General features: G+C 42.2%; 1 protein-coding gene across 3 annotated transcripts in view; it reads right to left on the reverse strand.

Moving 5' to 3' along the window:
* Positions 1 to 24,308, reverse strand: part of LOC120929092 (neurofilament heavy polypeptide-like) — a 74,511-nt gene extending 50,203 nt beyond the window's left edge. For 2 of the 3 annotated variants that reach the window (XM_040340297.1, XM_040340296.1), the window contains exons 1-8: positions 23,868 to 24,307; positions 21,192 to 21,287; positions 15,396 to 15,517; positions 13,510 to 13,568; positions 12,337 to 12,389; positions 8,943 to 9,073; positions 4,794 to 4,840; positions 3,524 to 3,576 (exon numbers count right to left, since the gene is read on the reverse strand). In XM_040340297.1, the coding sequence (XP_040196231.1) occupies positions 3,524 to 3,576; positions 4,794 to 4,840; positions 8,943 to 9,073; positions 12,337 to 12,389; positions 13,510 to 13,568; positions 15,396 to 15,517; positions 21,192 to 21,287; positions 23,868 to 23,981 (675 nt within the window). In that variant the 5' untranslated portion in view covers positions 23,982 to 24,307. Of the gene's footprint in view, positions 1 to 3,523; positions 3,577 to 4,793; positions 4,841 to 8,942; positions 9,074 to 12,336; positions 12,390 to 13,509; positions 13,569 to 15,395; positions 15,518 to 21,191; positions 21,288 to 23,867 lie in introns of all 3 variants that reach the window. The other variant, XM_040340298.1, reaches the window with a different exon arrangement.
* Positions 24,309 to 24,642: the final 334 nt, after the last annotated feature.

Raw genomic sequence — 24,642 nt, forward strand, 5'->3', positions numbered from 1 at the left:
TGCCATGTTTTGTAAAATCTTGGATGAGAACCTTCTTCCCTCAGCCAGAACAATGAAGATGGGTCTTCCAGCATGACAATGACCCAAAACATACCACCAAGGCAACTAAGGAGTGGCACAAGAAGCAGCACATTAAACGTGGTTGTAAAGGGCAGGAGATTTCTCATCTTACTGCATTCTATGCATGAAGATAAAAATCCCTCTGTGTGCAGCAGCCCTCCTAACAATGACCCAAGGTCCCTCTCTGTCCACGAGTGTTTCAGCCATCCGAGATTCTCCCTCCCGATTGGCTGAGACACAGCAGCGGTACCATTGGCTGCGGTCAATTAAAACCAATTTGCCAATCAGGGGAGAAGGGGCTCCATGTCTGAATGAACACAGGTAGCTGTGACTCGGCTCGGATGCCCCCATAGCAAGCTGCTTGCTGTAGGGAGACTGAACAGGAGGGAGGGGCCAAATCACAGAAGAGGGACCCCAGAAGGGACCTGTGAAGAGGAGGATCTGGGCTGCTCTGTGCAAATCCACTGCAACAGAACAGGTAAAGATGACATGTTATTTATTTTTATAAAAATAACAAACAAGACTTTACAATCACTTTAAGGTCATGGAGTGGCCTAGCCAGTCTCCAGACCATAATCCAATAAAAAAAAATTATGGAGGGAGCTGAAACTTTGAGTTGCCAAGCAACAGCCAAGAAACCTTAAAGATCTGTAAAGAAGAGTGGACCAAAATCCCTCCCGAGATGTGTGAAAACCTGGTAAGCACCTACAAGAAACATCTTACCTCTGTGCTTGCCAACAAGTGTTTCTCCACCAAGTACCAAGTCATGTTTTGCTTGGAGATAAAATACTTCTTTTACTCACAGAACTGCAACTCAATTTATAACATTTGTATCATGTGTTTTATCTGGATTTTTGGTTGATATGCTATCCATAATTTAAAATACACCAATGATAAAATTAGAGGCCATTCATTTCTTTGTAAACTTACAATATCTGCAGAAGATCAAATAATAAATTTTCCTCTCGGTAAATACATTTAATGTTGGCCTTTTTTTGGCAACTATTTCAGTTTAGCTCAACGTCAATATGTACCAGCACAGCCTGGTCCTTGAAGATTTGGCAACGGATTGTTGGGTGGATCGTTCAACATGATAGACCCAAGCAGTGGTTGCACAATGGTAAACTGCATACCGGTAATATAGGGGTCGACAAACCCCAGGCGCCAGGTCGAATTTGCGACCTTCTGCAGGCCTATGTTTCATTCTGTGTTCTGGGGCCATCTTGCGGTGGCCGTTGGTATGACAAGATGAAAACCAGCAATGCTAATGGACTTCCTGCCTGTTTTTTCTTCCCGCCCATCTCCTTGCCAAAGTGGAGAAGAGAGAGAAAGTGATTGCAGCCGTCATCTGGCGAGTGTGTGGTGGCTGGTTAAAATAGCTTCATATACCCTTATTTTTTTATGTAATAGCTTTTTTTTTTTTAAGTAAAAACTGTTTCTTTCTTTTTTTCTTAATTAAAATTCATTTATTATTATTAGTCATCTCCCTGCTTGGCCCCTTTCACACGGACTGTCCGATCAGGTTCGCTTGTTAGTTTTTCAGACGGACCCAATCGGACCTTTAGACCCCTTTTACACAGAGTCGCCCATAGCCTCGGCGGTAAAATCGCTATTTTATCACCGACGCTATGGGCGGATTTGCGGCGCATTTCGGCCATAGCGCGGTGCTTTTAACTCCTGCTAGGGGCCGAGAAAGTGTTAAAACCGGCCGCAATGCACTGCTCCAGCAGCGCTTTGTCAGCGGTATAGCTGCGTGTAAAGTTTTGAAGGTCGTAAAAGAAAAAAAAAACCTGGCTCCTAGCATTTTTACCTGGCTCCTAGATTCCAAGCAAATTTGTCAAGCCCTGGCATAATGTGTGGTCTGCTTAAAGGAGTTGTAAATAAAAAATTTTTTTTTGCTGAAATGAATGTTTACAGGGTATAGAGACATAATAGTTAACGGATTCCTTTTAAAAATGAAAAAGAATAGATAAAAATCAATCATATAATGTACCTGTAGTTTCTAGTTTCGTTTTTGCATGTCGTTTCCTGCCTCTGTGCTGTACAGAGCATACAGAGCCATAGAGCAGTGATGGTTTGGAAAACAAAACTAGAAACTAGACACACAGTAATCACACCTCCTTGAAGTTAGTGACCACAGAGAGAAAGCTCCCAGTACTGTGGTTATCAGCAAACAGACAACCAGGAAGTGTGGAGATCAGAGAAGAATATAGCAACTTGAGAGCAAAAACGAACAATGAGGACATGAAAACAGCACTGCATTAAAGTAACAGAAGCCATCAAGATAAAAAAAAAAAAAAAAAAAATTCCTTTTACAAACCCTTTAAAGCGGTTCTCCACCCTAAAGTGAAGTCGCGCTGATCGGCACCCTCCCCCCCTCCGGTGTCACATTTGACACCTTTCAGGGGGGAGGGGGGTGCAGATACCTGTCTAAAGGCATTCACGGGCAAAAGACGGGCATTGCGTCACATCCCGTCGCCCCCCCCGTTGTGTGCTGGGAACACTCGGCTCCCAGCACACAGCAGGAGATAATTGGCGGGCGCAGTGCGACTCACGCATGCGCCGTAGGGAACCGGGCAGTGAAGCCGGAGCGCTTCACTTCCTGGTTCCCTCAGCGTGGATGGAGGGGGGAGCAGCAGGGTGACGAGCGATCGCTCGTCCTCTGCTGCGGACGCCGCTGGACTCCAGGACAGGTAAGTGTCCTAATATTAAAAGTTAGCAGCTGCAGTATTTGTAGCTGCTGGCTTTTAATATTTTTTTTTGGCGGAACATCCGCTTTAAGGAGACTTCTTTGTATTTAAATATTCATTGTGCAGCTACTGCTGTCTCCAAGTACAAGGACAACAGAGATGGTGATTTCAGCGCTGCATACTACTGGCCATAAATCAACCAAATATAAGGAGCAGCCAAACAATTATCATGAAAGTATTTTTTCAGGAAAAGCGCTCTGTCTCTTCATTGGCATTAGAGGGATGAGAATGTGGAGGGAAGTGAGAAGGTTGAGAGACGTGATATAATCAGTCTGTGCAAGAGTTATTTTCACTCTTTGCCAGGAAATCGAGAATGCAATATGGCACTTCTACGCTCACCTTATCTCCCCCTCTGCTGTTCTTTTATCAGCCACTTGTGAATACTTCTACTAAAAAGTAGCTGTCCATCAAATATAGAGAGAACACAGGACAGGATTGTGAGGGGCCACATTGTTTTGCATAGTGATGGTCTCTGATCCTTGTGCAAATATAAAAACATAATGACATACCAAGAGGTAGGTGTCAGAAGCCTACAAGCGCTGATGAGCTGTGCAGGAAGAGGAGCTGAAGCCAAGAGATCATAGACAATCCCAGGTCCTGCACCAAGCCTGCACAATAGCTGGGAGACCTTCTGAAGAAGCCACAAGACAAGCATGTATTCACCATTTTTAACTTGCAATTTAATAGTGTTTGCAATATATATATTTTTTTACCGAAGTTGTATACGATGTGGATGGACTATCTGGTGTTTCGGATCTTTCACTTCCTGGAAGAGTAAAACATTTCTGGTAAAGTACAAAGTTATTAATATACCTAAAAAAAATTGTTACTGCAAGTCATAAAACAAACGTGTTTACCATGACTGATACAACACCATTGGCCCAATGTTTCCCAGCCACCAGTTCAGGGACCACTGGCAATCCCTATTAAAAAAGGAGAAGTACAGTTTAGCTGTACTTCTATGAATCACAGGAGTGCAGTTCATTCTGCACTCCAGTGACCCGTTTTCAGCAGAGAGCAGGCTGAAATTCGCTCTCTGCTGACATCAGCTGAGTCAGTCCAGGCTTGGCAGCATCACAACCATGGAGTCGGAATCCATCCAGATCCCTGAGTCAGGCTCTCAGCAAGCCGCTAAGAGCCTGAGCCGGCCACTCCTGCCCCACCACAGCTCAGCGCTCCAGTGAGCGAGGAGGGGGCAGAGCAGAGAGCTGGGAGAACCGAGCAATCGGCGGGGTTCGATAGCTTGGTTCTCAGTGTTCGAGCCGGCAGGGGACAGATGCAGCTTCGGATCGATGCTACATCCACCTAGGCAAGTACGAATCTGAAAAAAGAAAAACACACGAAAAATAGTTGATTAATATCGATCACCAATATATTTAGCTAGAAACCAATCCAAATTATTTAACTGAAATACCTGCATCTTTAGGCACCCACAATCTAACCTATCAAAAAAAAAAAAAAAAAAAATCAGAATACATACCTCATTTGAAGGCGATCCGGCCTGATATCCAGCGGCAGAAGCTCTGCAGAGGACACGGCCGACAATGGCTGTGAAATTACAGGGGAGTGACGTCACCCATAGATTTACCATCAGGCTTCCGTTGTCGGAGGGGTCCTCTGCACCTGTTACACAGTGAAGCCGCAGCTGACAGCTCAGCGTTGTATCGCCTGCAGAAGAGGTATGTATAACGATTTTATCTTTACTGGGCTAGATAGGATAGTGTTGGATCCTGGGTTTCTATAGGGATTTTAGTTTTAGCATGGACTTCCACTTTAATATTAGACGATAATCTAAGATGCAAAGGAATGGGATTTCACTTTTTTATTTTGTACAACAAAGCTTCTGTGATATGAAATGAGTGTGTGCGCGCGCATATGTGCGTGTATATGTTTTGGTGGTGGTAAATGTTAGCATATTACACAAAATGCAGAATTTCCAAATCACAGCTTATGACTGATCATGCAAACTGAAAGCAAACATACCTTCTGGAGAAGCAGGGTCCTTTTCTGCATGTTTAAAACAATAGGCACTATATAAAAAAAAAAAAAAAAAAAAAAAAGGATTTAACAATCATTTATGTAAAATTACATCCTTACAAGAAAACAAAGGAATATATTCTTCAGAAAAAAATAAAATACATATATACACACACACATATATATATATCTATCTCCCCTTGAACATGTCCCTTCTTATCGCACAGGAATCAATACTGTACCCTTTATAAGATAGCAGCCTCAGTGACCAATACCAGAAAAAGGTAGCCAACTTACAAGAAAAAAAATCAAGGATTTGCGTACACCAAATAACCTCATGGCCCCCCTAGTCAATATACATGAAAAACCAAAAATGTTACTAGTTATGGACTCAACCAGATGCGGAAAGGGTCCCCTAATCCAGTGGTCCACAACCCCAGGCTATGTGCTGGTCCTTGGCCTGTTGGGGTCCGAGAGGAGGAACAAGGTACGATCTTCATATATATGACCGCCTGGGCTCCACCTCTTGTCGGAGGCCTACTATGGGCTGTGCGTGCGAGGGCTTTGAGTCCTTGTGTGGGTCTAGTGCACTGGCACTCTCCCACTAACAGATGGCACCCTCTCCCCTTCTCTGCCAACAATACCACTCCCTTCCTGTGGTCAACACACATAAGTGAGTACACTTCTCACATTTATGTTAATATTTTATTATATCTTTTCACGTGACACTGAATAAATTACACTTTGCTACAATGTAAAGTAGTGAGTGTACAGCTTGTATTTGCTGTCCCCTCAAAATAACTCAACACACAGCCGTTAATATCTAAACCGCTGGCAACAAGAATGTCAAAGTGGCCACTATTATTTTCCAGCACTGCCTTAACACTCTTGGGCATAGAGTTCACCAGAGCTTCACAGGTTACCACTAGAATCCTCTTCCACGATGACATCACGGAGATGGTGGAGGTTAGAGACCTTGCACCCCTCCATCTTCCATTTGAGGATGCCCCACAGATGCTCCATAGGGTTTAGGTCTGGAGACATGATTGGTGTTAAAGATTTTCTTTAACCTAATATATAATATTCATCTATTAACAATATTAACACATCAAAGAAGAGGTTTATTTCAATTGGCCAGGCCATCACCTTTACCCTCAGTTTCTTCAGCAAGGCAGTGGTCATCTTGGAGGTGTTTGGGGGTCGTTATGTTGGCATACTGCCTTGTGGCCCAATCTCCGAAGGGAGTGGATCATGCTCTGCTTCAGTATGTCACAGTACATGTTGGCATTCATGGTTTCCCCAATGAACTGTAGCTCCCCAGTGCTGGCAGCGCTCACGCAGCCCCAGACCATGACACTCCCACCACCATGCTTGACTGTAGGCAAGATAATTTTTCTTTGTACTCCTCACCCGCTTGACACCATCTGAACCAAAATAGGTTTATTTTGGTCTCAGACCACAGGACATGGTTCCAGTAATCCATGTCCTTAGTCTGCTTGTATTCAACAAATGGTTTGCAGATTTGTGCATCATCTTTAGAAGAGGCTTCCTTCTGGGACAAAAGCCATGCAGACCAATTTGATGCAGTGTGCGGCGTATGGTCTGAGCACTGACAGGCTGACCCCTTCAACCTCTGCAGCAATGCTGGCAGCACTCATACGTCTATTTCCCAAAGACAACCTCTGGGTATGACGCTGAGCATGTGCACGCAACTTCTTTGGTCAACCATGTCGGGGGCCTGTTCTGAGTGAAACCTGTGTTGTTCAACCGCTGTATGGTCTTGGCCACCATGCTGCAGCTGTTTCAGGGTCTTGGCAATCTTCTTATAGCCTAGGTCATCTTTATGTAGAGCAACAATTTTTTTTCAGATCCTCAGAGTTCTTTGCCATGAGGTGACATATTGAACTTCCAGTGACCAGTATGAGAGAGCGAGATCGATAACACCAAATTTAACACACCTGATCCCCATTCACACCTGAGACTTTGAAACCCCAACAAGTCACATGACACCAGGGAGCGAAAATGGCTAATTGGGCCCAATTTGGACATTTTCACTTAGGGTTTGGCTTACTTACTTGTTGCCAGCGGTTTAGAGATTAATGGCTGTGTGTTGTTATTTTGAGGGGACAGCAAAATGTACACCGTTCTACAAGCTGGACACTTACTACTTTACATTTTAGCAAAGATAGAATAAAATATTTACAAAAAAAGTGCAAGGAGTGTACTCTTGTGATATACGGTATATTGTCTGAGCAAAATGGTGGCTGTTGCAAACTGTATTTTAATGTCTGTATGTTTTGTGTACAATAAAGTGGATTGAGTTAATGCTTTGGCTGTATACATATATAGATAAGGACTCAACCAGATGCAGAAAGGATCCCCCCTTAACTAGTGACACAATTAAATGTTTTTTTTTTTTTTTTTACATAAAATTTTTTCACTAAAGCCAACCTCTGCCAATTTTTTTACATCATAATGATCAGGATAAATTGGTTGAATATGTCATTAGTTTACTGTAAACAATAAATCCAGTATAAATCCATCCAAGGAGGTGATTACAAATAAAAATTAAAAACAGCCGCTGGCACAGGTTAACAGATATCAAACCAATATTTAAACAAAGTGCAGCGCTTATCATAATCAAGTGAAAAATACAAAATACACCAAATAAGTGATTACAAATGGTGATAAAATAGTCCTTAAAACAACCTAAACGATAATGTGTCAATAAAAAAAATCGCTGAAAAAGTCCACAGGTGTGCAGAAGGTGGTGTATATAAGAACTCAGTGCAATATGTAATGAGCGTTTAGTTACAATATAAAAGAAAGAAAGAAAGAAAAAAAAAAAAACACATAGTCCTTCCGACCAGCGGCCACTGTTTGTGGTGATGTCACATTTTTATCTTTAGATATGAGTGCAGCGCGTTTTGTTTCTAAATAAATGCTCATCATTACATAATATAGTTTGTCATATATGCCCCCTTACATCGAGAGTGAAAAGGGTGTCAGTATTACAGTGTGGATTCATTTGGGCATTCTTTCCTAAAGCGTTTTCTGACTTTTCATTAATTTGAAGGCCAATAACTTTTAGTAAGCAGCCATTTTTTTACCTTCACTCCCACTGGACATCTGGGGAGCTTCTGTCTGCCTGTCCTTTCCTTGGAGATATTCTGGGAGGCATCACCTTTGGCACATCTGTGGACTTTGTCCTCCATTTTTATTAACACATTATCACTTATGTATGGGTTGTTTTGAGGGCCATTTTTATCAGCATTTGTAATCACTTATTTAGTGTAGGGTTTGTATTTTTTTACTTGATTATAAGTGCTGCACTTTAAATAGTATGCTCACTGTAACCCCTATACAGTAAAAACCTTGGTTTGAGAGCGTTTTGCAAACATTTTGACTTGATATACAAGCAATGTCTTGATATATAAGTAGTGTCATGTCACAACGGAGTATAAGAGAGAAGAGAGGAGCTTCCAAGTGTAGCAATACACTTACATTTAATGAAGGTACAACATTTAGAAACTCACATGGTTGAGGATTAAAACAGGCGCATCCAAGTATGCAGACATCCGGGGTAAAGATGTCCACATACACCGTCCTCACCACCATTGACTTCGTCCCTTCAACTTCAAGCCTTGCTTTCATGTTGCTATACTGCAGGGTAGTTTTCCCGGTCACAATTGCAGACAGCTTTACCCCGGATGTCTGTATACTTAGATGGGCCTGTTTTAAATCATCAACCATGCGAGTTGATAATGTTGTACCATCAATAAATGTAACTATATTGCTACACTTAGAGGCGCCTCTCTTCTCTTATACTCTGTAGCTCCCGTGTAGGCTCCCGTGTAGGCTGCCATGTGTGGATGGACATTTTATGGTTATACAACCTATCACATTGCTATAATCCTTTTATATGGACTATAAACTGAAGAACTTCTGAATAAATGGTTGTGGAACAAATCATCTGAGTTTCCATTATTTCTTATGAGGAAATTCACTTTGAAATACAAGTGCTTTGGATTACAAGCAGGTTTCTGGAATAAATTATGCTCGCAATCCAAGGTTTTACTGTACTTCTATAATCAGGTCCATCTAGCTGAGCTTTCCAAACAGTATAGAACACAACACAATATAAATGTAACTTACACATGTTGGTCATCTCCAACGGTGTCTAAAACACCTTCGTCTTTTTCCACACACGCTATATGGTACGTTTTACGGCAAGTTTCTATGACACAACCAATAGTAGGTCCCTTTCTTTTACAGTACGAACATCTCTGCAAAACGGAGTTAAAAAAAAAATTCAATTGCTAAAAAACAAAAATATACCATGAAAACTGCAACATAAAAAAAGGGTTTCAACAAACAAGAGATTAGAGCAGTGATTCTCAAACTGTGTGCCGTATGAGATCTGCAGGTGTGTCATCGGGGTTTTGATTTTTTTTATTGCTAGCGTTTTGAAAAATAGAAAAATTTTAAAATGTTAAAGTCAATGTCGCAAAAGTAAAAAAAAAAAAAAAAAAAAAAACTCAATGTCAGTCATTCATTGGTTCCCTCTAACGCAAGACTTGTGTGTATATATACACACACACACACACACACACACACACACACACACACACAGTCCTGATCAAAAGTTTAAGACCACTTGAAAAATGGCATGAAATCATATTTTTACATTGTTGGATCTTAACAAGGTTCCAAGTAGAGCTTCAACATGCAACAAGAAGAAATGAGAGTGAGACAAAAAAAAATTTGAGCATTCAATTTAATGAAAACAACGAATAAACTGAAACAGGCTGTTTTTCAGCTGATCAAAAGTTTAGGACCACACTTCCAAAAAAAAATAAAAAAAATAAACCCCCCCAAAACAGAAATCCAACTTTCAAACATGAACTCAGTAATGAGTAGCTCCGCCGTTATTGTTGATCACTTCAAAAATGTGTTTCGGCATGCTTGATGCAAGTGTTTCCATGAGGTGAGTGGGAACATTTCTCCAAGTGGTGAAGACAGCCGCACAAAGGCCATCTACTGTCTGGAACTGTTGTCCATTTTTGTAAACTTCCCTTGCCATCCATCCCCAAAGGTTCTCAATTGGATTTAGATCAGGGGAACACGCAGGATGGGCCAAAAGAGTGATGTTCTTCTCCTGGAAGAAGTCCCTTGTCCTGCGGACATTGTGTACTGTAGTGTTGTCCTGTTGAAAAACCCAGTCGTTACCACACAGACGAGGGCCCTCAGTCATGAGGAATGCTCTCTGCAACATCTGGACAAAGCCAGCGGCCGTTTGACGCCCCTGCACTTCCTGAAGCTCCATTGTTTCACTGAAGGAAAAAAGCACCCCAGACCATTATGGCGCCCCCTCCACTGTGGCGCGTAGAAAACATCTCAGGTGGGATCTGCTTGTCATGCCAGTAACGTTGGAAACCATCAGGACCATCAAGGTTAAATTTTTTCTCATCAGAGAATAAAACTTTCTTCCACTTTTGAATGTCCCATGTTTGGTGCTCTCTTGCAAAGTCAAAACGAGCAGTTCTGTGACGTTCAAGGAGACAAGGTTTTTGAAGAAGTTTTTTTGTTTTTGAAGCCCTTCATATTCAGATGCCGTCTGATGGTTATGTGGCTGCAGTCCGCACCAGTAAGGGCCTTAATTTGGGTCGAGGATCGTCCAGTGTCTTGACGGACAGCCAATTGGATCCTCCGGCTCAGTGCTGGTGACATTTTTTTGGGTCTTCCACTTGACTTTTGTTCCATAACCCTCAGGATCATTTAAGAAATTCCAAATGACTGTCTTACTGCGTCCCACCTCAGCAGCGATGGCGCACTGTGATAGACCCTGCTTATGCAGTTCAGCAACCCGACCACGTTCAAAAAAGGGAGAGTTTTTTTGCCTTTGCCATCACAACGTGTGACTACCGGACAGAGAATGACAATGAATCCACATCTTTGCATCGATTTGGCCTTTTAAAGGCACGTGGTCCTAAACTTTTGATCAGCTGAAAAACAGCCTGTTTTAGTTTAATCGTTATTTTCAATTAATTGAATGCTCAAAAAATGTTTTGTCCCACTCTCATTTCTTCTTGTTGCATGTTGAAGCTCTACTTGGAACCTTGTTAAGATCCAACAATGTAAAATATGATTCTTTGCCATTTTTCAAGTGGTCTTAAACTTTTGATCAGGACTGTGTAATAGATAGATAGATAGATATATATATATCTATCTTCGTCACAAAAATTGATAAGTGCCGTGAAAATCTTTAGATCTTTTTGGTGCACCGCAAGTTAAAAAAAAAGTTTGAAAAACACTGGAATAAAAGCAACTCTACAGCGCCAACAAGTGCAACATGGTGAAAAGATATGCTATTACTAAAGCTAGACTGCAGCAAGTAACAGGAACCATAATCCTATTAGAACTGCAATTACTGGTGGGAGTCTGGGAAGATTGGGCCCTCCCACAATAGCTAGCGGTGATGTAAATTAGGCCGCTCGTAGCAAAAGTGCAGAGGGGCATTTGCATGTCTGGTGGCTGCGGAAAAGGAGAATGAAATCGCAATCACAGGTCTGATGAACACAAAAAGGTGAGTCAGCCCCAGAAAAGATAAGATGAGACAGACTCCTGCAATAATTGAAAAAAGTAGTACAGAATATAACGCAAGATATACTCAAGTACTGTTATACAGTATCTGCCCGGAGATCAGATTTAAAGCAGAACTACATGGCACCTGAGCACTACAAACTAAAACATGATTTAATTCATTTTTGATATTCAAAAGCAAACTCACCCATTCATGGAATATTTTTTTGAGAAATCAATTTGAAAAACTTCCCCTAGCATTTCTGTCTCATCTGGCCACCTTGAGTAAGGGCAGATGATTCATATTGCATTTACTTCCTGGAATCCATCTGCCCTTAGTCCAGGCATGCAGAAAGGAGAGCGTGTTTAGATGAGAAAACCCCTCCTCCCCTCCTGAAGACTGCTGTGATGTATGACATCATTTGCCTAGGCATGAAAACCAGGCAGTAACTGAAGAAATTCTAAAAAAAAAGTGAAACATGTAAAAAAGTGTACTTTCCAACCTATTTACCAATAATGGCAGCATAAGGATTAAAAATGGTCAACGCCGATTCTGAGTGAAGTTCTGGTTTAAGGTGAAAACTAACAATTTAACTAGGAGGAATATGTAGTGCCTTCAAAAATAACAACTACACCCTAGATCCTGAACCCGATCCAGACTCTACCAGTCACAATCCCTGGATTCTCTCTCCCCCATCTCCGCTCTCTTGATAGCTTTCATTTGGCATCACAAGACCTCCCATGATCAAATTGTGAACAAGGTGCAATTTAACCAAGTAAAGAGTTAAAAGGATAAGTTCACCTTTGGGAACATGTTATACTCCGTTTTTTAGGGTGAAACATGTAACATTTTTTAACTTGCAATTTTATAGTGTTTGCATTATTAAAAACAAACCAAAAACCTTAGTTTTGCTTTAAAACGTTTTCTTTGAAGAAGATACAGTGAAAAACAGCGACCAATGATTACCGCATTTTCCTTTTCCGTGGGTGGTTCATCTGCCGTTTTGGAACTTTCAGTTTCTGAAAGAGTGTAAAACATTTCTGTTTAAAGTACAAAGCTTTTAACAAGACATACCTAAAAAAAAAAAAATGAGTTAGTCCAAAGCCCTTTTCAGCCCTACTTCTCCTGTGGGTCACAGGAATGCATCTAGTTCTACACTCCTGCGACCTATATTCAGCAGACAGTAGGCTAAAGTCCACCGTTGGCTGACGTCACTCAATCAGTCCAGACTCTGGAGAGATCCGGAGCAATTCACAGAAACGTAAGGTACCAAAGTCAATCGTATATATATATATATATATATATATATATATATATATATATATATATATATATATATATATATATATATATATATATATATATATATATATATATAAAAAAAAAAAAAACACAGGACCAACCAGTTCCAGATAAAAAGTCAGTTCTCTGCTGACGTCTGTCCAGGGGCCGCGCCATCACGACAATGGAAGTCGGGATACGCCAGGTCTCAGGTTCGACACCTAGCTCGGTTCAGTGAGCCACCGAGAGCCTGAGCCAACCACTTCCGTGCCCTCCACTCCAGTGAGCAGAGAGCTGCTGACTGCTCACGGAGCTTGAGAACCGCAGTAACCAATGGTGGGAAATTTAAATCAGTGCGACGAGCTTTACAGGAGGCAGGACATTGTTACTACGGTCACCAGACCCGGGTGATTCAAATCCAGCTCTGTGACACAGCGGGAAGTCGCCGCTCTGATCCAGGCACCGGGGAGGCTGCACTTAAAAAAAAAAAAAAAAAAAAATGTTTTAAACTAATTTTCCATACTAAGATTTCCTTTCAGTGCACCCCTAGCGGTTTTACCAACACAAGTCAAAATTGCAAAAATTGGGCTTAAGCATTTAGGTTTTACTTTTAGGCGTGAAGGGGTTTATTTTCACTTTAAAACCAAATGTGATTTTCATAAAACAAAAAAAGTATTACAAATTTCTGTTCTATGAAAAGTGCAATACAACTACTGTGATAAGAAATTTGTAGCTTCCATAAAATAAAAAAATACATGTGTGTGATTTGATGGTGGTAAATATTTGTATATTTCACAAAATGTAGTATTTCCAATTCACAGCTTATGAATGTCCATACAAAACTGAAAACAAATATACCTTCTTCTGGAGCATCGCTGTCCGTTTTTGCTTCTTGAATATGTTTAGCACAATAGACACTATAAAAGAAAAAAGGAGCATTAAACAAAGATAATTTGTGAAAATTCCACTTTAGAACAAGACAAATGAATAGAATATTAGCCATGACATTACACTCACTATCATAAAACAGAGGAGGATTAGACATTTTGGGCTAGTGCCTTTTTTTTACTCCTATAATTTGGATTCTTAGGTTTCTGGCAAGACGGCAATGTATACAATTTATGGTGGAGTTGCACCTGGGTGCAACTTGTAACTAAGAATTTACGTTCCAATTTCGCACCATTAGTGGGACGCAGCAACAGCCAACTTTATGTGCGGTCATTGAATTTAAGTGATCGTCATGTTGGAAATTTTTTGAAAAACAAATTTCTAATCAATAATGGGAGAATTGTGCGAGAAATATCATTGCGAAAGAAATGTGCATGAGCTGTGACCTAGAAAGAAAATATTCCTGGCCACGAAAATTATTTTTTTGTAGTAACATGAGGTTAAATTAAAGGCTTAGTTGGTTGAATTTCAAAAATCAATGGTGGCACTATAGAATACAAAAAACTGACAACTTTTCTGATTTTCGAAAGAAAATTTGTTTGGTATTTGACCCATGTATGGCCTGCATAAGACTAACAGGAGAAGTCAAGATTTGCATATTATTTAAAGCGGGAGTTCACCCAAAAAACACATTTTTAACATTAGATCGAGGCTCATTTTGTCAAGGGGAATCGGGTGTTTTTTTTTTAAATCGAAGCAGTACTTACCGTTTTAGAGATAGATCTTCTCCGCCGCTTTCGGGACTGGGCGTTCCTATTTGATTGACAGGCTTCCGACGGTCAAATACATCGCGTCACGAGTAGCGGAACGTCGGTGCGGCTCTATACGGCGCCTGCGCACCGACGTTCGGCTACTTTCGGAAAATCTTGACGCGATGTATGCGACCGTCGGAAGCCTGTCAATCAAATAGGAACGCCCAGTCCCGCAGCCCATACCCGGAAGCGGCGGTGAAGATCTCTCTCTAAAACGGTAAGTACTGCTTCGATTTAAAAAAAAAAAAAAAAAACACCCGATTCCCCTTGACAAAATGAGCATCAATCTAATGTTAAAAATTAAGATTTTGGGTGAACCTCCACTTTAAGTTGCCTTTATCCCTGGATCTACCAATCATTTTCAATACAGCGTTCACTATAGCTAACCTCTGCCAACTTTTTTTTTTTATCATAATGATCAGGATAAATTGGTCAGCTTTGTGATAAGCTTACCGTATATACACTCGAGTATAAGCCAAGTTTTTCAGCCCTTTTATTTAGGGCTGAAAATACACCCCTCGGCTTATACTCGAATCAGGGTACCTGAAGGGCTGCGAGCGTTTATTGTTTAACAGTCGTGGCTTCCCCCTTCCGTGATAGGCGGTTTCCAGCACACTGTGTTCAGTGTTCCGCCTATCACAGACGGTCTCTTGTTCGAGGATGAAAAGACGTCCGTGATTGGCGGAACACTAAACACAGTGTCTGCTGGGAAACAGAGTCCGAGGATACCGTGACTTAAACAATGAATGGATGCCCGCAGCCTGCCAAGAATTTCAGGTACACCGACTAGGGCACAGTGAGGAGTGCAAATGGGCATTGTTGACCCTCTTTTCTGCTTACAGTAGCTGCTGCATTCTCACCCTAGGCTTATACTCGAGTCAATACGTTTTCCCAGTTTTTTTGGGGTAAAATTAGGTACCCCAATATATACCAGCTTATACAGTATTTTGACCCCAACATTTCCATAATGTATGAACAGCTATTCCTAGCTGAGGTTTCCAAACAGTAAAGAATATACAATCACACAATATAAATGTAACTTACTGATAGTTTTCGTCATCTCTAGTGCCTTGGTCTTTTTCCACACATTCATAATGGTAAGTTTTCTGACATCTTTTTACTTCACAACCAATAGTAGCTCCGTGTTGTTTACAGTATGAACATTTCTGCAGGAAAAAAAAAAAATGAATTGTAATTTTCCATTGAAACTGCAATAATAATAAAATAAAAATAGGGGGGGGGGAATAGGAGTTTGAGCAAATCACCATGATGAAGTCTCACAGGGCAAGAGATTAAATTGGCGACATCACAGTGCTAACAGGTGCAACATGGTGGACAGATACTATATGTTGTCACGTTACAACTAGGGCCGAAACAACTAATCGATTAATTGACAACTAAATCGATTATGAAATCGATTACAATTTTCATAATCGATTAATCGGCCAGTAACATAATGGGGGTTAAAAAAATAAAAAAATAGTCCTTTATAGTACAAAAAGAGCAAATCGCTGCTGTAAATATTACTTTCACTGTCCCACAGTAAAAAAACGAACCCCTTACAGTAGCGATTATTTGCTCTTTTTGTACTTATTTTAGTTTTTTTAACCCCATTATGTTACTAAACATCTCAGGCCGGGGGTGTTATTTGCAGAAACACACTACAGTGCATTTACATGCTTTCCTATGGGACACGTTCACATCCATGATTTTTTTTTCAGCTGCTGTGTATTTGGAAAGGGCAAGGACTTTTTAACGCAAAACGGTGCCATTTTGTTTTTTTGGTTCAATATACTTCAATGGAGAAGCTGCAGAAAAGCATGTAATGTGTTTTTGCGGCAATTTGTGTTTTTGTATTCTGCCCAACAACAAATTGGCCCAAAAAAAATTGCAATTTTTTTATTTTTTTAAGGCCATTATCCAATTAATCGAAACAAAAATCGGCCAACTAATGGATTATGAAAATAATCGTTAGTTGCAGCCCTATTTACAACCATAAAAACATAATTTTATTGGGATTTTATGTGATAGACCAACACAAAGTGGCACATAATTGTGAAGTGGAAGGAAAATGATAAATGGTTTGCAATTTTTTTTTACAAACAAAATATCTGAAAAAGGTGTGGCATGCATTTGTATCCAGCCCCCTTTACTCGGATACTCCTAACTAAAATCTAGTGGAACCAATTGCCTTAAGAAGTCACTCAATTGCTAAATAGAGTCCACTTGTGTGTAATTTTAATCTCAGTATAAATAAACCTGAGGGCTTCACAGAACAGCTGTGTTATATAACCTTAATGACCAAACAGCATCATGAAGGCCAAGGAAAACACCAGACAGGTCAGGGATAAAAGTGTGGATTAGTTAAAAGCAGGGTTAGGTTATATAAATAAATAAAAAAATATCCCAAGCTTTGAACATCTCATGGAGCACTGTTCAATCCATCATCCAAAAATGGAAAGAGTATGGCACAACTGCAAACCTACCAAGACATGGCCGTGGAAAAAATAAATGTTCCTGGACTGCGCACTCTGATAGGCGATTTATTGAAACAAAATAAACAAAGGATAAAATTAAAGGTGTATAACATACAAAAATCATGCAACACTGCAATCAATGGTAAAAAGTGGACATAGGGGACAAAAAAAATCTAACATGTTTCACATCATGTATAGATGCTTAGTCAAGACATGGCCGTCCACCTAAACTGACAGGCCAGGCAAGGAGAGAAGCAGAGAAGCAGCCAAGAGGCCCATGGTAACTCTGGAGGAGCTGCAGAGATCCACAGCTCAGGTGGGAGAATCTGTCCACAGGACAACTATTAGTTGTGCACTCCACAAATCTGTCCTTTATAGCAAGAAGAAAGCGAATTGAACTTTTGGCCTAAAAGCAAAAGGCTATGTGTGATGGAAAACCAACACTGAAAATCACCCTGAACACACCATCCCCACCGTGAAACATGGTGGTGGCAGCATCATGTTGTGGGGATGCTTTTCTTCAGCACAGACAAGGAAGCTGGTCAGAGTTGATTGGAAGATGGATGGAACCAAATACAGGGCAATCTTAGAAGAAAACCTGTTATGCCCCATACACACGAGCAGAATTTCCGCCAGCAAAAGTCTGATGTGAGCTTTTCATCAGAAATTCCGACCGTGTGTGCTCCATCAGACAAAAGTTTGAGAGCAGGTTCTCAATTTTTGAATAGGAAAATCCATTTGTCTGTATGCAATTCCGACGAAAAAAAAAAAAACACACATGCTCGGAAACAATTCGACGCATGCTCGGAAGTATTGAACTTTCTTCTCACCTCGTCGTAGTGTTGTACGTCACTGCACTCTTAACGCTCGAAAGTTCAGAGAACTTTTGTGTGACCATGTGTATGAGCGGAATTCAGTCTGAAAAACCATGCAACTTTTTTCCGACCGAAATTACGCTTGTGTGTACAGGGCATTAGAGTCTGCAAAAGACTTGGGGATCACCTTCCAGCAGGACAACAACCCTAAACATACAGCCAGAGCTACAATGGAATGTTTTTAACACATATTTATGTGTTAGAATGGCCCAGTCAACATCCAGACCTAAATCCAATTGAGAATCTGTGGCAAGGCTTGAAATCTGACACATTGAGCTAATTTTATAAAGAAGAATGGACAAAAATGTCACTCTCTAGATGTGCAAAGCTGGTAGAGACATCCCCAAAAAGACTTGCAGCTGTAAAAGCAGTGAAATGTGGTTCTACAAAGTATCGGGGGGGGCGATTACAAATTCACTCCATACTTTTCACATATTTATAAAAAATTAAAAAAAATTGAAAACCATTTATAATTTTCCTTCCACTTCACAATTATGTGTCACTTTTGTTGGTCTACCACATAAAATCCCAATAAAACACATTTACATTTTTGGTTTTAAAGGGGTTGTAAAGGTAATTTTTTTTTTACCTTAATGCATCCTATGCATTAAGGTAAAAAAACATCTAAAAGCACCGCCCGTCCCCCCCCCCCTCCCCGAGCCTCCGTTTTACTTACCTCTCCACTCGAAGTCCCGTGCGCGTTCTCGTCATCCTATTCGGTTCCCAGCCTGGCTGTTGATTGGCTAGGCTGGGCGGATTGATAGCAGTGCAGCCATTGGTTGGCGCTGCTGTCAATCACAGCGGATGGCACGGCGCGCCTGGGGGCGGCCCGAGTGATACAGTCGGCGCTATATCACAGGAGTGCACTCGCAAAAGCTTTCCACCATGCGAGGGAGCTCGCATGAACGTGGAAAGCTTTTGCGAGGAGGACCAGAGACAGCCGCCGAGGGACCCCAGAAGACACAGATCGGGGCCACTCTGTGCAAAACGAACTGCACAGCGGAAGCAAGTATAACATGTTTGTTAATTTAAAAAAAAAAATCTTCTCTTTAGTGTCCCTTTAACATAGCGTCGAAAATTTCAAGGGGTATGAATATTTTTTCAGGGCAATGTATCTGCCCGAAGTTCAGCTTTAGAGAGATGACCTTCGTTAGACATGAAAAAACCCCACTAAGGCTGGGTTCACACTGGTACGACACGACAGTCCTACTTTGGATCGACTTTGCCCTGCGACTTGAAGTCCGACTTCAATGAACATGGATCAAACATCGATCCCCGACAATGCCAGGCACTGTGTCTGGTATGAATCTTGAGGGGGGAACCACACGCCAAATTTTAAATAAACTGGCACAGGTTCACCCCCCTAGGGAATACCGGGCCCTTCGGTCTAGTATGAATTTTAAGGGGTACCCACCCCGAAAAAAGGCGTGCCCCCCTAGAACGCCTTTTTGGCAGGGTCACAGGTGATGCAATGTGGTGACCCCGTCCCTTATGACGTCACAGTCCCATCGTGCTCTGGGTGGTGATGTCATAAGGAGCGGGTTACTGCATGACTTTACACGGTGACCACACCCAATGCCATGTGGCATTACAGCCGGAGAGAGCATTGCTTCAACATCGAAGAAGACGGCGGGATGGAAGAAGACCAGGCACCCGCTAGCAAAAGAGCTAAAGAGAGCAGAGGAGCCCGGCAGAAGAAAAACCGGAGAGCGCGGAGAAGAGGCCAGAGAAGTTAGAAGAGACCCCCGGAGCTGTCTAATAAAATTACTTTAAAACCCTTTGTAGTGTGTTTTTTTTTTATTGATACACACTCTCTCTCTCCCCCCCCCCCCCAATGAATGGGTACAATGTACCCCATACTCTAGAGCTGCACGATTCTGGCCAAAATGAGAATCCCGTTTTTTTTGCTTAGAATGAAGATCACGATTCTCACGGCGTAAAATCTTTTACATTTATACAAAAAAAAAAATGGGCTAACTTTACTGGCTAGTTTTTTTTTTAATTCATTAAAGTAATTTTTTTCAAAAAAATAGCATTTAAAAAGACTGCTGCGCAAATACAGTGCAACATAAAATATTGCAACAACCGCCATTTTATTCTCTAGGGTCTCTACTAAAAAAAAATATATAATGTTTGGGGGTTCCAAGTAATTTTTTAGCAAAAAATAAATAAATTTTAACTTGAAAAGAGCCGTCAGAAAAAGGTTTGGTGTTTAAGTGGTTAAACTTCCCTAATTTGCATACAGAAGTTTATTCCTTTGAAGTGATACAATGTTTAGACTTAAATTTCCACTGATAAAATATTTTTAAAACTTGGCAGGCTGCCCAGACTTGGTAGATTGCCCAGACTCACTTTTGGCTGAGAGCAGACAGGAAATTCTTTGCATTCCAAAGTGCAGAGAGAAAATTATTTTCATGTCAAAGATCATAAAACCCTGTGTCAAGAATTGCAACGGAAAAAGATTGCGATAACGATTGACGATTAATCGTGCAGCTCTACCATACTCATTCACATAGGGTGGGGGGAAGGGATCTGAGGGCCCCCTTATTGAAAGGGGCTCCCAGATCCTGATAAGCGCCCCGCCCACAGACCCCGACAACCAACGGCCAGGGTTGTCGGGAAGAGGCCCTTGTCCTCAACACAGAGACAGGGTGCTTGGGGGGGCCCCAAAACACCCACCCCCCCCCCCCCCCCATGTTGAGGGCATGCGGACTGGTACGGTTCAGGGGGGCGCTCGCTCGTCCCCACCCCCTTTCCTGACCAGTCAGGCTGCATGCTTGAATAAGGGTCTGGTATAGATTTTGGGGGGAACCCCACGCCGTTTTTTTTTTTAGCGTGTGCAATTGAAGGGCCTGGTATGCATTTGAAGGGCGAACCCACGCTGTTTTTTTTTTCTTTTTAATTTAGCGTGGAGTTCCCCCTCAGAAGCATCAGAGCACAAGTCGAATGCCAAAGTCGGATCATGCAAGACTGAGATCCGACTTCAATGATATTGAATGGGCTGAAGTAGGATTAAAGTCGGACCAAAGTATTGCAGGGAGCATTTTCAAAGTGGGACATGAGCTCTCAATGTCGGAGCGTTTGTCGCACTAGTGTGAACCCGGCCTCAACCAACATAACCTCAAGTTATATGCACTTTGTTAACCATTAAAGTAGAGCTATAGGCAGAAAGTTTTATTTTCCCCATTTTGGATACAGCAGGGGAGGGTCATAATTGTTTGCCACCCACGTCCCGATTGGGAGATTTCCCTTTCCTTCCTAAAGCCAAAACAGGAAGTGAGAGGAAATCCCTGCAAATTAAGGGAATTCCTTGGGGACCCCCAGGTCACCAGAACTAGTGTCCCCATTTTGGAAGATTTCCCCTCTTTTGTGAAACAAATCTGGGATTTTCTCTTACTTTCAAATGATAATGGAGGGGGGTGGGTGGGTTCTAATGCTTCTCTATCTCAACACAAACAGGTTTTACAGATAGATATAAAATGTCATACCAGTGATTTTCCTCTTTTAATCTCTGCTCGCACAGACGCAATAACAAATTGCGGATCATCCTCGTCGTCCGTTGTAAACACAAGTGGTGAGAAAATCTGAAACGAATACACAAACACATTGAAGAATTTTTTATTTATTTTTTAAAGACACAAAGCAAACCAAAAAACATTTGTAACTGGAATGGGTTTGCTTTAAAAAGAAGTCTAGCCTGAGCTTTTTAGGCTGTCGTAATTATCGTAGACAACAGAGCAGGCGCACTGAGCGTGCCGTTAGTGAAGGCAATTGTGCCGTCATCACGGCTACGGCCAATCACAGCTCCGGAGCCGCGATAACCGGAAGTCACTCCGGGAGTAATGGCGGCGACGCATGAGACGAACAAGGACTGCTGTGGGGGCTTCGATCTCAGGTAATTACCTCATAATGGGCTAGTATGCTGTGCATACTAGCTCATTATGCCTTTGTCTTGCAGGGTTTTTTTTTTTTTTAGGGTCTTTACTTCCTCTTTAACACCAACTGTTAGTAGCAGATCAGAGTAAAATATGTGAAGCGATCCCTCCTTTCCCAAACAAATACTGTGATGTAAATACAAAATAAAACAGTGACCCCTAGTGGGAGTATTGCATATGACACCAAACAATAAAAATATACAACAATGAAAGTGGTATGTGCAACCAGTGACCTCTAGTTGGTACAAAAATGATAACACATGTATGCCAACAACATTAATATGTACAACCAGCGTAGAGGTCGACTGATATGGGTTTTTCTCTGGCGGATGCCGAGATTTAGAAATCGGGGCGGTCGATATATGATGCAGATTTTTTTTTTTTTTTTTGGCAGGTGGCACTGACAGGTGCCACTGGTTGGCACTGGCAGGTGACACTGGCACTAATTGGCAGGTGGTACTGGCATTGGTTGGCACTGATTGGCAGGTGGTAATAGTTAGCACTGGCAGGTTTCACAGCCGATAATGTAGCCGTGTGAAACTGCTCTCTGCAGCGCCGCGTGATTCAGCTCACAGATTCAGCGTGATGTCGGAGGTTGGCGGGACCCAGGGCAGCAGCTATCCAGCCAATGTGGCAGATTACGGACTTCCGCATAGCAACCGCTATTTCTTGCAACTATAAAAAGCTCCACTTTAAGGTGGGGGGGAAAAAAAAACCTTTACAACCCCTTTAAAGGGGATGTAAACCCACTCTCATACTTTCTAAACTACTGCCATAGTGCTGATCTATAAGGATATAGATGCCTCCTGCATGTATCCTTACCTGTCAAATGTCTCCCCTCTGTCTGTAATAAGAACTGAAATACTGCAGATTCTGTGGGTGGGTCTGTTGTCTGGAGCTCAGTGGGTGGAGTCGTGATGTCAGTAGACTCCCCACCCTCCTCTACACTCCCCTTACACTGAATTCTGCTATGATCACTAACATCCAGAAAAGTAACCACATGACTTCAGAATAGGAGTGGGAATTTAAAAAATAATGCCCGTCTGAAGCTAGTGCATGAGATATGTAAATAACCTGTCACTCACAGCAAGGGGGCGGAATGGACCAAGGTTTTTCTCTGCAAGTCCGTTTAATTTCACTGAACAATAAAAGAGGATTGCTCAGAGCTGGATTAACTCTGTGTATCAAGACTGGGCACAGATGATAGGAAATCTTATCTTGTACATTGTGACATCAAAAAATAATTGGGTTTACATCCACTTTAAGGCTCGGTTCACATAGATGTGAATTTCCACACAGGAGAGTGTGATCATTTCTCACTCGTCAGATAGTGCCTCCTACGATCTGCACATGTGTCTTTACACTGTCGCAACGTCAGATTGGGAAATCAACTGTTGCGCCATTCTGTACCGCGCATCCCCGGAAGGGGCGTTTGACAGGCGGCACTATTCGATAGAACACCGACTCTCAATGGAGTTCACATTGCTCCCGTGACAGCAGCGTTCCGTGTGTGAAAAGGGTCCTGCGCATCTTCTGGTTGGATTCAGGCGCAAATTCAGGCAAAAAAACTCAGACCGGAGTCACACTTGAATCGGTGAACAGGGAAGCACCAGACCCCGTGAGCTGTGAACTGCGGCCGCAGCATGTGTGAACTGAGCCTAAGGCTGCATTCACACCTTGGCGTACAAAATCGCGGCGTTTTGTCCCGCGAATTGCGGCGACAAATTGCAGCGTTTTGTACCGCGATTTGCGGCAACAAAACGCCGCGATTGTGAATGCAGCCTAACCCCCTCTATGGAGATGGTTCACATCTCCTATGCCGAACGCCGCCTGAAAAAAAGGTCTGGGACTTGTTTTCAGGCGGCAGGCGTACGGCGTGGAGATGTGAATCATCTCCATAGAGGTGCATGTTAAATCATCCCTCCAGCGTCTCGGGGCTGCAGCGGCGTCGCAGTGCAAGCGTATATACGCCTAGGTGTGAACAGGGGCTAAATACTGAAAAAGCGATGCAGCAGCATTTGCCCAGATTGCAATGATCCACATACAAAGCGATCATTATTGTAAGGCTGAATGTACTAAACATGACTGGTGTATATAAATAGGAAGCCATGTGCGTTACACAATGTGACTACACTGACAGATATAGCATACATATAGGACAGAGGAGTGGGGCTAGTGCAGAGACATGGCACGCATGGTGAATATTAGGAGCATGAAGACGTTACTTACCAGACAGTTATAGTGAGCGAGGATAGACTTGTCAGTGGTGTTCTGCAGACCTCCCAACTCTCCTCCACCTGTCTGCCCACAGAAAGCACACACCTTGAGCGGAGTTTTCACCATGATGAGAATACAACAATAACACCTAGCACAGCAACAATAACTATAGCAACAAGCACAGTACTGAACGCAGCTTCTTATGGCGCCAACCGGAAGTATCCCTGGAGCAGCACAGCACTGAGCACGGCTTCTTCTGGCGCCAACCGGAAGTTGCCCTCCCCCTTTATTTTTAGTTTCGTTTCAGAAATAAAATGTGCGATAAAAACTCCTCCGTGTTCCCTCAGGCTGTGAGGAGGCTTATATAAATTATGACTAGGGTTATAACTAAATTATGACTCAGTCCCTTATTGGGGAGCTCTGTCCCGTGTCTCCTCTCTTCCTGGCTCTCCCCGAGTCTCCCGCCTCACCAACGATTTCATCCTATCAGCAGAGCAAGGGGGCGGGAGAGCTGCACAGTCAGCAGGATTGGAGGAGTCTTTTCACAACAGCTCCTCCCGCCCCCCTGCTCTGCTGAGTGCTGACAGGAAGATAATACTGTAGTAGATGGTAATTGGTTGGAGGAGCGGGGCAGGCAGGCAGGCAGGCAGGCAGTGAGTTATTATTGCAATGGATGGAGGTGTAGGTTGGGGATTGCGATGCTGGCTCCCTGCCAGACGGTCGTGCAGTGTAACTAAGGTTGTTATTGTGATCTGTGTCCTGGCACTGCTCATCTCTCGTGACAGAT

The sequence above is a fragment of the Rana temporaria genome, chromosome 2, assembly GCF_905171775.1.
Source record: "Rana temporaria chromosome 2, aRanTem1.1, whole genome shotgun sequence".
NCBI lineage: Eukaryota > Metazoa > Chordata > Amphibia > Anura > Ranidae > Rana > Rana temporaria.